Genomic DNA, 12,363 nt, shown 5'->3' with positions numbered 1-12,363 from the left:
TTTCTTTTTGAAATCTACTATTGTGTCTCTGGGAATCTTTTGATGATATTTTGAATTTTGTACTTATGCCCTTTTGAAAATCTTTGTTTTTATCTTTTAAATATCCTTTGCATCTTTGAGGTTTCTAATTTTACTAAAAAACCATTGGTATTTTTGTCTTTTATGTATATAATATGTTTGTATGTCAAAAAGTGTTTTTAACAGATTTTCTTTTTTGTAGTTACGCTGTTTTGAATTTTTGCTTTTTTGTAGTTACGCCCTTTTGAATTTTTATATAATATTTTATTTTGTGGTCACTTAATTTCTTGTGCTAGAATTATCGGTAAATATAACATAAGTACTTAGTTATAATTGTTATATTGTAATTGTTTGGGAAATATTTTTTTTCTTTCATATATTATATACAACATATTAGGGGAAAAAAATTAATTCTTACAATATTAAAAGATACTGAAATTTTAATAAAAAATTATTGTATATTAAATTAAAAGTATTTGGTGTATTCATCATTTTTCAAATGGTGCCTTAGACGCCTTACAAATAACTTAGTTTTATATAATGAACCAACTGCTTGGAAGTGATCAGTTGTTAAGATACCTTGTATTCTAAATGAAAGAATTATTGCTGTGCTTTCATTACAACCTTTTTTATAATAAATATCATAAACTTTACTGAACAATTGCAACTTACTTAGGAGCCTTTATACACGTGACAAAACATTTATTCAACACCCTAATTATTTTTTACCTTTGAAAGGAACTTTGTCATATCAGCAACCAACAGAGAGTGATGCAGGCGGTGTGTTGCCTGACTGCTGCTGTTCCAGGAGGTGGCACAGCCGGGACTCGACCTGCCTGTACATGCTGTTCCAGGAGGTGGCACAGCCGGGACTCGACCTGTCTGTACATGCTGTTCCAGGAGGTGGCACAGCCGGGACTCGACCTGTCTGTACATGCTGTTCCAGGAGGTGGCACAGCCGGGACTTGACCTGTCTGTACATGCTGTTCCAGGAGGTGGCACAGCCGGGACTCGACCTGTCTGTACATGCTGTTCCAGTAGGTGGCACAGCCGGGACTCGACCTGCCTGTAAATGCTGTTCCAGGAGGTGGCACAGCCGGGACTCGACCTGTCTGTACATGCTGTTCCAGGAGGTGGCACAGCCGGGACTCGACCTGCCTGTACATGCTGTTCCAGGAGGTGGCACAGCCGGGACTTGACCTGTCTGTACATGCTGTTCCAGGAGGTGGCACAGCCGGGACTCGACCTGTCTGTACATGCTGTTCCAGGAGGTGGCACAGCCGGGACTCGACCTGCCTGTACATGTTGTTCCAGGAGGTGGCACAGCCGGGACTCGACCTGTCTGTACATGCTGTTCCAGGAGGTGGCACAGCCGGGACTCGACCTGTCTGTACATGCTGTTCCAGGAGGTGGCACAGCCGGGACTCGACCTGCCTGTACATGTTGTTCCAGGCGGTGGCACAGCCGGGACTCGACCTGCCTGTACATGTTGTTCCAGGAGGTGGCACAGCCGGGACTCGACCTGTCTGTACATGCTGTTCCAGGAGGTGGCACAGCCGGGACTCGACCTGCCTGTACATGTTGTTCCAGGAGGTGGCACAGCCGGGACTCGACCTGCCTGTACATGTTGTTCCAGGAGGTGGCACAGCCGGGACTCGACCTGTCTGTACATGCTGTTCCAGGAGGTGGCACAGCCGGGACTCGACCTGTCTGTACATGCTGTTCCAGGAGGTGGCACAGCCGGGACTCGACCTGCCTGTACATGTTGTTCCAGGCGGTGGCACAGCCGGGACTCGACCTGCCTGTACATGCTGTTCCAGGAGGTGGCACAGCCGGGACTCGACCTGCCTGTACATGCTGTTCCAGGAGGTGGCACAGCCGGGACTCGACCTGCCTGTACATGTTGTTCCAGGAGGTGGCACAGCCGGGACTCGACCTGTCTGTACATGCTGTTCCAGGAGGTGGCACAGCCGGGACTTGACCTGTCTGTGCATGCTGTTCCAGGAGGTGGCACAGCCGGGACTCGACCTGCCTGTACATGCTGTTCCAGGAGGTGGCACAGCCGGGACTCGACCTGCCTGTAAATGCTGTTCCAGGAGGTGGCACAGCCGGAACTTGACCTGTTTGTACATGCTGTTCCAGGAGGTGGCACAGCCGGGACTCGACCTGTCTGTACATGCTGTTCCAGGAGGTGGCACAGCCGGGACTCGACCTGCCTGTACATGCTGTTCCAGGAGGTGGCACAGCCGGGACTTGACCTGTCTGTACATGCTGTTCCAGGAGGTGGCACAGCCGGGACTCGACCTGTCTGTACATGTTGTTCCAGGAGGTGGCACAGCCGGGGCTCGACCTTTCTGTACATGCTGTTCCAGGAGGTGGCACAGCCGGGACTCGACCTGTCTGTACATGCAGTTCCAGGAGGTGGCACAGCCGGGACTCGACCTGCCTGTACATGCTGTTCCAGGAGGTACCACAGCCGGGACTCGACCTGCCTGTACATGCTGTTCCAGGAGGTGGCACAGCCGGGACTCGACCTGCCTGTAAATGCTGTTCCAGGAGGTGGCACAGCCGGGACTCGACCTGTCCGTACATGCTGTTCCAGTAGGTGGCACAGCCGGGACTCGACCTGTCTGTACATGCTGTTCCAGGAGGTGGCACAGCCGGGACTTGACCTGTCTGTACATGCTGTTCCAGGAGGTGGCACAGCCGGGACTCGACCTGTCTGTACATGCTGTTCCAGGAGGTGGCACAGCCGGGACTCGACCTGTCTGTACATGCTGTTCCAGGAGGTGGCACAGCCGGGACTCGACCTGCCTGTACATGCTGTTCCAGGAGGTGGCACAGCCGGGACTTGACCTGTCTGTACATGCTGTTCCAGGAGGTGGCACAGCCGGGACTCGACCTGTCTGTACATGTTGTTCCAGGAGGTGGCACAGCCGGGGCTCGACCTTTCTGTACATGCTGTTCCAGGAGGTGGCACAGCCGGGTCTCGACCTGTCTGTACATGCAGTTCCAGGAGGTGGCACAGCCGGGACTCGACCTGCCTGTACATGCTGTTCCAGGAGGTGGCACAGCCGGGACTTGACCTGTCTGTACATGCTGTTCCAGGAGGTGGCACAGCCGGGACTCGACCTGTCTGTACATGTTGTTCCAGGAGGTGGCACAGCCGGGGCTCGACCTGTCTGTACATGCTGTTCCAGGAGGTGGCACAGCCGGGACTCGACCTGTCTGTACATGCTGTTCCAGGAGGTGGCACAGCCGGGACTCGACCTGCCTGTACATGCTGTTCCAGGAGGTGGCACAGCCGGGACTCGACCTGTCTGTACATGCTGTTCCAGGAGGTTGCACAGCCGGGACTCGACCTGTCTGTACATGCTGTTCCAGGAGGTGGCACAGCCGGGACTCGACCTGCCTGTACATGCTGTTCCAGGAGGTGGCACAGCCGGGACTCGACCTGTCTGTACATGCTGTTCCAGGAGGTGGCACAGCCGGGACTCGACCTGTCTGTACATGCTGTTCCAGGAGGTGGCACAGCCGGGACTCGACCTGCCTGTACATGCTGTTCCAGGAGGTGGCACAGCCGGGACTCGACCTGCCTGTACATGTTGTTCCAGGAGGTGGCACAGCCGGGACTCGACCTGTCTGTACATGCTGTTCCAGGAGGTGGCACAGCCGGGACTTGACCTGTCTGTACATGCTGTTCCAGGAGGTGGTACAGCCGGGACTCGACCTGTCTGTACATGCTGTTCCAGGAGGTGGCACAGCCGGGACTCGACCTGCCTGTACATGCTGTTCCAGGAGGTTGCACAGCCGGGACTCGACCTGCCTGTACATGCAGTTCCAGGAGGTGGCACAGCCGGGACTCGACCTGCCTGTACATGCTGTTCCAGGAGGTGGCACAGCCGAACTCGACCTGTCTGTACATGCTGTTCCAGGAGGTGGCACAGCCGGGACTCGACCTGTCTGTACATGTTGTTCCAGGAGGTGGCACAGCCGGGACTCGACCTGTCTGTACATGTTGTTCCAGGCGGTGGCACAGCCGGGACTCGACCTGTCTGTTTATGTTGTTCCAGGAGGTGGCACAGCCGGGACTCGACCTGTCTGTACATGTTGTTCCAGGAGGTGGCACAGCCGGGACTCGACCTGTCTGTACATGTTGTTCCAGGAGGTGGCACAGCCGGGACTCGACCTGTCTGCACATGCTGTTCCAGGAGGTAGCACAGCCGGGACTCGACCTGTCTGTACATGCTGTTCCAGGAGGTGGCACAGCCGGGACTCGACCTGTCTGTACATGTTGTTCCAGTAGGTGGCACAGCCGGGACTTACCTGTCTGTACATGCTGTTCCAGGAGGTGCCACAGCCGGGGCTTGACCTTTCTGTACATGCTGTTCCAGGAGGTGGCACAGCCGGGACTCGACCTGTCTGTACATGCTGTTCGACTACGTGTGCGGTGGCGAGTTGTTCTCCTACCTGAGGAATGCAGGGCGCTTCACGTCAACCACAGGTAGTTGTTGGAGAAACACCATTTCTTGCGCAAAAACTCATTTTCCTGTTAAAATACCCTGAGAGGAGTGTTCCAGCATGCAGTTTCCCGTTTAAAATGCTTAAAATTCAGATTACTGTTTTCTTATTTAAATTTCTTAAAGTCTGTTCCTTAACTTACGTAATAAAACGCGACACAAATAATATTGTCATTTATAAAAATAAAACTTGCAAATCAGCAGAGTATTTTTTGGCGATTTTTTTATTTAAACGTAATTAAAGAGAAACAATAAAACGTAAGGGAATCTTTTTTTTAAGTTTGTACACACATACAAAGCAACTATCTCTTTCTATCTCTTTATATTCATCACTCCATATCTCTCAATCTCCCTATATGTAGGTTTATATCCCTATATCTCACTAAATATATAAATATATGTCTGTATCTCTAAGTATATGTATTCTTCATATATACTATATTTAGTGATATGTAAATGGCAGTCCGAGCCCAGGCTACAGCCTGAAGAGCCGATGAGCCGACCGCCATCTTGGATTGTGATGTACGACGACCATCTTGAATGACCTTGACCTTGAACTTTGAACTTGGACTTCAGCCCGGCGGACATCTTGAATCCGCCAACTTGGTATTGTGTGTCCTCTGTCTTGAATTGTGACATCACGGCGGCCATCTAAGATAAACTGGATTATGACTTTGAATTTTAACCTTGACCCCGGTGGCCATCTTGAATACACCATCTTGAAATCGAGCACCCCACTCACTAATATTGCACTTTTCGTTATGCACGCCATCTTGGATGTGTATGATGTTAATATTGCACTTTTTGATATGGCCACCATATTGGATTATAGAACGCTGCAATTTTCGTTATGGCCACCTTCTTTAATTCTAATAACATGCCCGCCATCTTGGATCTAATGTCACAGCCACTTGTTCGATTCTGACTATATGTCCACCATTTTGTTTTCGTCTTTTCAGAGGTCGCCAACTTGGATGATGTCATGACCGCCATCTTGGATACCGACGTATTTGTTTACACTGTTTATTCCTAAAGAGCGCCAGCATCGCTCTGCCTCATTATATAAGGTCGATGTTCCATTACCTATGAGAGCTTTAAAGTCCTTATCGACACATCAAATTTAAATTTTTATGCAAAATATGAAGCACTGTGAATTGAACAAACACAGCTCTGATGTCTAGTATGGAAAACATACTCCTTTAACCGCTCGGTCATCAAGACATTTACCTGATTGAGAATTAAATAAGGTATATAAAAAGTAACACACATATTCAGAAAATTATTATTATTTTTTAATTTGAACCGCCATCCTGTTTTCAGTACTCGCTACCAGGAGCGCTAGTCACATAGTACACACAGCATATACTAGAGTGCGTTACCGCCATTTTAGTTTAATTTTTACCTGCTAGAGTGCAAGAATCATTTATTGCCAAGGCGCCCACCATCTAGACATTTGGACGCCATCTTGGAAATCTCTAATTATTTACCTAGATATTCAGAGATAGTTTAAAAATCATTTAAAAAAATAATTTGTAAAAATAATAATAGATTTGATGTATTTCCATCCTTGGTTCGAAATTGATCAAAGCAAAAAATATATTTTAGACAAAAAATACTTATTTAATATATCATGTTCAAAATCTTAAAAGCGAATTAAGTTCCTCATCTACCGCCACCAGTAAGCCAATATGCCCACCATCCTGGAAATTTGTATTTTTTTACCTAGTAATTCGAAACAAATTGTAAAATTCATCATAAAAATCACTTATTAAAATAATAATTGATGCAATCGATATCCATCCTTTATTCGATTATCGACCAGTGATAAGAGCAACAAATGCTTAAAATCAAATTAAATTCTGTTTGCTATTACATTTCGTGGATTTTATTTAATATTCTCTTTACGAAATAAAAAAATATTCTATACAAAATACCTGTTCGATGAATTAAATATATTGTCGCATTGCTTAACGCGAAAATTTATATTTTTCGATGAATGAAATCATTCCAACCAGTTCATGTACAATGCTATACGTATAGGCCAAGTGTCTTCGGACCACGAGACCAGGTCATGTACAATGTCAGATGTAAACGCCAGATATCTCCGAACCACAAGACCTTCGTTGATAGCTAATATAATATAAATCAAGCAGTTAAGTCAAAGTCTTCGAACTTTTAGACCTAAAGTATAGATAAAATTAATTGCAAGCAATTAGACCAAGGAACATGTTTTACACTTACTTTAGGACCAAGAATCCCAGAAAAATGTTTTATCAAGACCAAAAGGTTTTTAACCAGTAAAAGTAGGTAATTATAGTATGTATGGGGACACCGGTGGGTGGTGGGGGAGCCGGGGAGCCACGGCGGCCATCTTGGTTTACGTCACTTCCGGCGACCATCTTGGATTACGTCATTTCCGGCGGCCATCTTGGATTACGTCATTTCCGGCGGCCATCTTGGATTACATCACTTCCTGCAGCCATCTTGGATTTGACCTTGACCTTTGAACCCGGAGGCCATTTTGTTTTTCTAGAACTTTCCTCCATTTTGTTTTCTAGATCATTCCGCCATTTTGAGTTTCGTCCGCCATCTTGAAAATCTTTATTTATTATCCGATTTTAATGAAAAAAATTTAAAATTTAAAAAAATTAAATAATCAAAATTTTAAAATAAAATTAAAAATATTATTTAATAAAATTTTAATTAAAAACCTACGCATCGAACACCCCACTCCTCTAAATTACAAATACATCATCTAGCACCCCCACCCCTCTGTTACAATGACATCGTCATCGAACACCCCACTCATTCCTGTTACAATTTTTCGTTACATCCACCATCTTGGAAAATCATAATTATTAACTTAGAAAATCAGGAAAAAAAATATACCATCGTTGTCTGCTGGAGGCAGCCATCTTATTTAGTGGAGACTACCATCTTGATTTCATCTGGTGGGTGTCGTCATCGGTTGTAGGTTTCTAAAGTATGTTAGTGTATGTAAGGTCGAGTTACAATTCTCTACCAACATTGTTATGAACCTTATAGACCAAAATCCACAGAATCCACAAGATCCACAAAATCCACAGTCACTTTGTTGTTGTAACCGACATTTTTTCTTAAAGTCTTATCACTTATAGGTTTTAACTAAAATATATGTTATCAATACTGTCGTTGTGGATGCGTTAGTTAAAGTAATGATAATTTAAAAAACATTTATTACTCCATCTTAGCTGACCAGAAATTTTTCATAGTCCTATCATACATGTAAACATACTAAATAAATTAATGTTTGTGTACTCGTGTTTAAAACTGCATGGAAGCAGATATTTAGGTGTTTGTGTATAATATCATTTCTTAGTGTTCGTGTTTGCGTTCCTGTGTTTAAAAGCTGCATGGAAGCAGATATTTTAGGTGTTTGTGTCTAATTACATGATCATTTTACGATATCAAATTAAGTATAAGTACCTTGAGGAATATAGGGCATTAATTTAAAAAAATAATAAGCGATATGTAGGTAAAATTATATTTACTGAATCAAAGAAATATATTGTACAAAACAAAACCCTCAAGGAGAGAAAAATATACTTGTCAAACGAAGCTATAAAAAAAAACAGAAACTATATACAAAAACGAAAACTGTTTACAACAAAAAGACTGGAACTATACAACAGATAATTCATCTCCAACATAGCCGTGGGGAACCGTATGGATGCCATCCTCACATATTTGGCGCTTATCATCCTCCCATGTTATGGCCAGCTTATTTGTGCTCTCGCTATAGAGCACCTGCTGCCTCGAGCGTATGGCCCTAACTGCTACTCGTCGTGTGTGGTGATCGTGCAGGGCATCCAGGTAGTCACTGAATGTTATGCGGTTTTTGACCACACAGCGCTGGATACCCTTGGCCTTCTTCTCAACTTTGTCACCACACTTGTATGCATACAGTTTGGCCCGCAGACCGACAAACTCACTCATCACTTTCCCCCCACACTCATCCTTAAACTTTCCGACAACCTTTTTGTTGATGGGGGAGAAGCAAGGGTGGTCGGAAGGGTAGCAGCTGGTGTCGAACTTCTCCATGAGTGTAGGATCGGCTTTGAGGTCATGGTAGAAATCATCGGTTTGTATCTCGTATACGAAACTATCGGTGTCCATGTATGCCAGATGAATGTTTTCTGCATATCTGGGTTTCATTGTGCTGTAATGGAAGTCGTACATGAGTGTTTTTGAGAGATCAAGTACTGCGAGTCCGGCATAGATTGGCTTATCGAAAATTATGGTCTCATGGTTCAGGTGGACTAGAGTCAAGTTCGGTTCATACATTGTGCGGTCCTTGAAGGATGGACGACACACCAGTTTCTTGAACCGCTTCTCGGAACATACCAACTCCATTTTGAGCCTCCGCCTCTTGTTCTCCATCAGTTTCCCGAAAGTACTGTTTACAGCGAGCTTAAAGAACTCCTTCTCGAATTCGTTGGCTGCAGCCTTGCGCTTATTGGTGTTGAGCTTAATGTATGGCTCCAACCACACCGACTGCTCAAACTGGAGGACTCTGTGTACCTTAGTAACTATCAACCCATGTGATACTGCTTGCTGGAGGTTTCTGTAGTGTACAATGTAATGTTCCTTAATTTCTAGTGTTGTCATGAGCTTTGATTGTTTGGAGCCGGGCGGACATTGATTGATGGGGAGAAACGGAAGGTCTTTGTGACTTTCGTGGAGTTCAGTAGGGTACTCCACGTCACATTCGATAATGTACCCGATAGGAGAATTTTCTGGAATAGTCATGACATCAATAGATGTGTCTGACCATTTGAAATGTCGAATCGGAAGCGACAGCGACATCGCCCACCCGTACAAATTATTTGCATCAATGTACTGTAGATATGTGGATGGCTTGGACACATCATGTGTCTCAGGAACGTATTTGTTGTTACCCACACAATGACGTTTGATGCTTTGCGCTACACCCCCACGAATACCTGCTTCCACAAACATATACATATCGTAATCTGTCAGAAGCTCGAGTTGTACTCCTGTGGTGCGAAGCATCGCATCGAAAGCGAACCCAGGACAGGAAATGTAGTGTGACGGGTCTAGACTGTACGTCTCCAAGCAAAGACTGCGAAAATTCTCGAATACGTCCGCCAAAATCAGGACATCCGTCTTTAGGTACAAGTCAGCGTACTCCCCCAAAGTAGCACACTGAAACTTGTCCCAGACATTTTGTGCGTGAGCGTAATCCGCCTCGGAAATACCAGAATCAGTCAGAATATTAAAGAACTCATCGATAGATGGAAGACTAGTATCGTCTAGTCGAGCAAAAGAATCAACGAAGTCGTAGGGGAAGACTCCCTTGCGAGTAACCAACTCCAACTCATCAGGAGCGAAAAACTCAGCAGTACTGACAAACTTGTCTGCAGGCAAGAACTCTGCGAGCGAAGCAAGACCCCGACTCATGAAACGGAACGTATCGACAAACTGAATGCTGAACTTATCATGCAACTTCTTGGAAAAAGTTATCAACTTCTCTTCCGAATTAGGAATGATGAAGATGTCTTTAGTGTCGTACCCCAACTTCCTGATAATGAAGTTCTGGTCGTACGCCAGGTTGTGGAAGAACACAATCATCTTTTTCGGTCTGCGCCTGAGAAGGTTGCAGTCATTACATGCAGGTCCAATAAATTCGCCGGTGAAGTGATTATGATCACGAACTTTCTTTACGACCCCTCCAAACTTTCCTCCACAGTAGCAACAACACCATGCTTGCAGAAAAGCAGTGTTTTGTGCATGTGTGTGCGGAGTCATAGGAACAGACATAGAAAATATTTTCTGCACGTCATGTCCAATCTCCACAATGCGGGATATGAATTTATCTTCTGCGTCACAACCGCGATACACTTCAGGCTGTGAAGGAAGTGAAGAAGTGAGGTGTACTGGAATCACGGAGTTATCTGCTTTCACGTAAATGCAGTAGCTGTACGCTTTATGCTTTTGATACTGCAGTGTGTATGCTTCATCAGGATTCGGGTGACATGTATGGATTTTCTCCAGAATAGCTTCAAAGTCGCAATATACCACGATGGGCATTTTATCACTGTGATGGAAGTTTTTGAACTTCAAAACAGGAGGCAAACCATTTTCATCAACCTGGGGCATTTCCATCCTAACAGCAGCATGCTGTTTACAGAGCTCACTGTGTTTTTCCAAACACTGAAGACCAGTAAGCCCGCTAACCCTATCCTGATCATCATAATGCTTGAAGCATCTTTTGCAAACATGAATAGCCTCAGTGTGTGTAGTGATTTGGGACCGAACCAGAGCAGAAAAATTATTGATGTAGGCGAAATGGGACGAATTGTCATTGACCAAGAGCAGAAGATCGAAATGATGTTCTTTTTCTTCAGGAGCGACTCGTGCAGGAACAACATTCAGATTCTCGTCGATACTGTAAATGTTGATGGAGACTCCGGGGTTCTGTTTTTCAAACAGCGGTATTTGCTTGATTGGAGTAGGGGAGTCAATGTTGTTGAAGTTGAACTTCCCCTCCAAGTCATGGTAGCGCTGGTTGACACGTTCAGGATGCTCACCTTCCACGTACTTAACAAGAATTGACCACTTGAAGCACATGTGGTCTTCGAGGTTTTGCGGATTGATCACAGCGTATTTGTCTTTGATGGAAGTAGGTAATTCAATGTAGGAGCTGGCACGGAGTGGATCAAGCTTGTTTATTCGGAGTTGAAGTCGCTTAACGGCCGACAAAGTCCATCCGGACCCCTTACCCATGTAATCTTCCTCCTCCTTGCAGATCTTGGAGATGGACTCGGTAACTGCCTCCTCCACCTCATGAACTGCGTAGAGGGGAACATTCATGGTTTTGAAGGCCCTCTTGTCTTCACAGGCATCTACTGGTTTTTCGTAGTCGCACTCAAGAACGACATTAAACTTCAGCGGTCCATTCTCTTCAATCTCCTCCTCAAGTTGGCTTATTATTTTTGCCTTGATGGAGTCCAGGTATGTACAAATGTCCTTGGCAGAATTTGACGTATTTACAGCAACATAAGTCTTCAAGTTGCCCTTGAATCCCACTTCGGCGGTGATGAAGCCATGGGTATTGGCCAAACCCGCGCCGGTCACCACCTTTGTTCGGCTGGTCGATGGTTTAGGCAGTACTGCTGGCTTAACTGCTGCCATTCTCTGCTTCTTTGTTGGAGGCGGAGCAGGCCCCTTGCACACCTTAATGTGGTTGCGAAGAGTGTCAGCCCTGACGAACTCTTTAGCACAGTTCGTGCAGGAATGTGCTATGCGGTTAGGGTTAAGACCGCAAGCCGACTTCTCATGTAGTCTGGCGACATCAGCACGGGCGAAGGCCTTATAGCAGAAGCTACACCGGGTGCCTGATGTCGTGGCGACAGCACCAGTACATGTTGACAGGTGCTGCTGCATCTTGTCGCTGCGTGCGACCATCTTGCCACATAGGTGGCACTGCTGGTAGTCACGATGCTGGTTCTCGGCACACTGTCGCTCGTGCCGGTAGCGGTTCTTAGCTGCCGTGAAGGTAGCAGAGCAGAAACGGCATTTCTGCGCGGTAAATGCCATCTCGACAATCGGTAGACTGGTCTCAACGTACGGAACACGCGAAGGAAGCTCGATGTACGGAGAACTATAACATAAGAATAAAGAAAACAATGTAGCTAGATGTTACATGAAAACAAACATATCCTCAAAACTCTAGCCTCAAGCTTTCTAACCTAAACTACTAGCAATGTTACTAAATAAAAAAGTTGCAAACATAACCTCAAAACTCTAGCCCTCAAGCTTTCTA

The 12,363-nt window shown here is 45.7% G+C and overlaps 1 protein-coding gene across 2 annotated transcripts in view; it reads left to right on the top strand.

Moving 5' to 3' along the window:
* Positions 1-12,363, top strand: part of LOC134538907 (cAMP-dependent protein kinase catalytic subunit 3) — an 89,251-nt gene that overhangs the window by 43,553 nt on the left and 33,335 nt on the right. For both annotated transcript variants that reach the window (XM_063380518.1, XM_063380519.1), the window contains exon 3: positions 4,413-4,522. In XM_063380518.1, the coding sequence (XP_063236588.1) occupies positions 4,413-4,522 (110 nt within the window). The remainder of the gene's footprint in view (positions 1-4,412; positions 4,523-12,363) is intronic.

The sequence above is a fragment of the Bacillus rossius genome, chromosome 14, assembly GCF_032445375.1.
Source record: "Bacillus rossius redtenbacheri isolate Brsri chromosome 14, Brsri_v3, whole genome shotgun sequence".
NCBI classification, from domain to species: domain Eukaryota; kingdom Metazoa; phylum Arthropoda; class Insecta; order Phasmatodea; family Bacillidae; genus Bacillus; species Bacillus rossius.
Note: the sequence above shows the minus strand (reverse complement) of the source record. Positions and strands in the feature narration are given on the sequence as shown.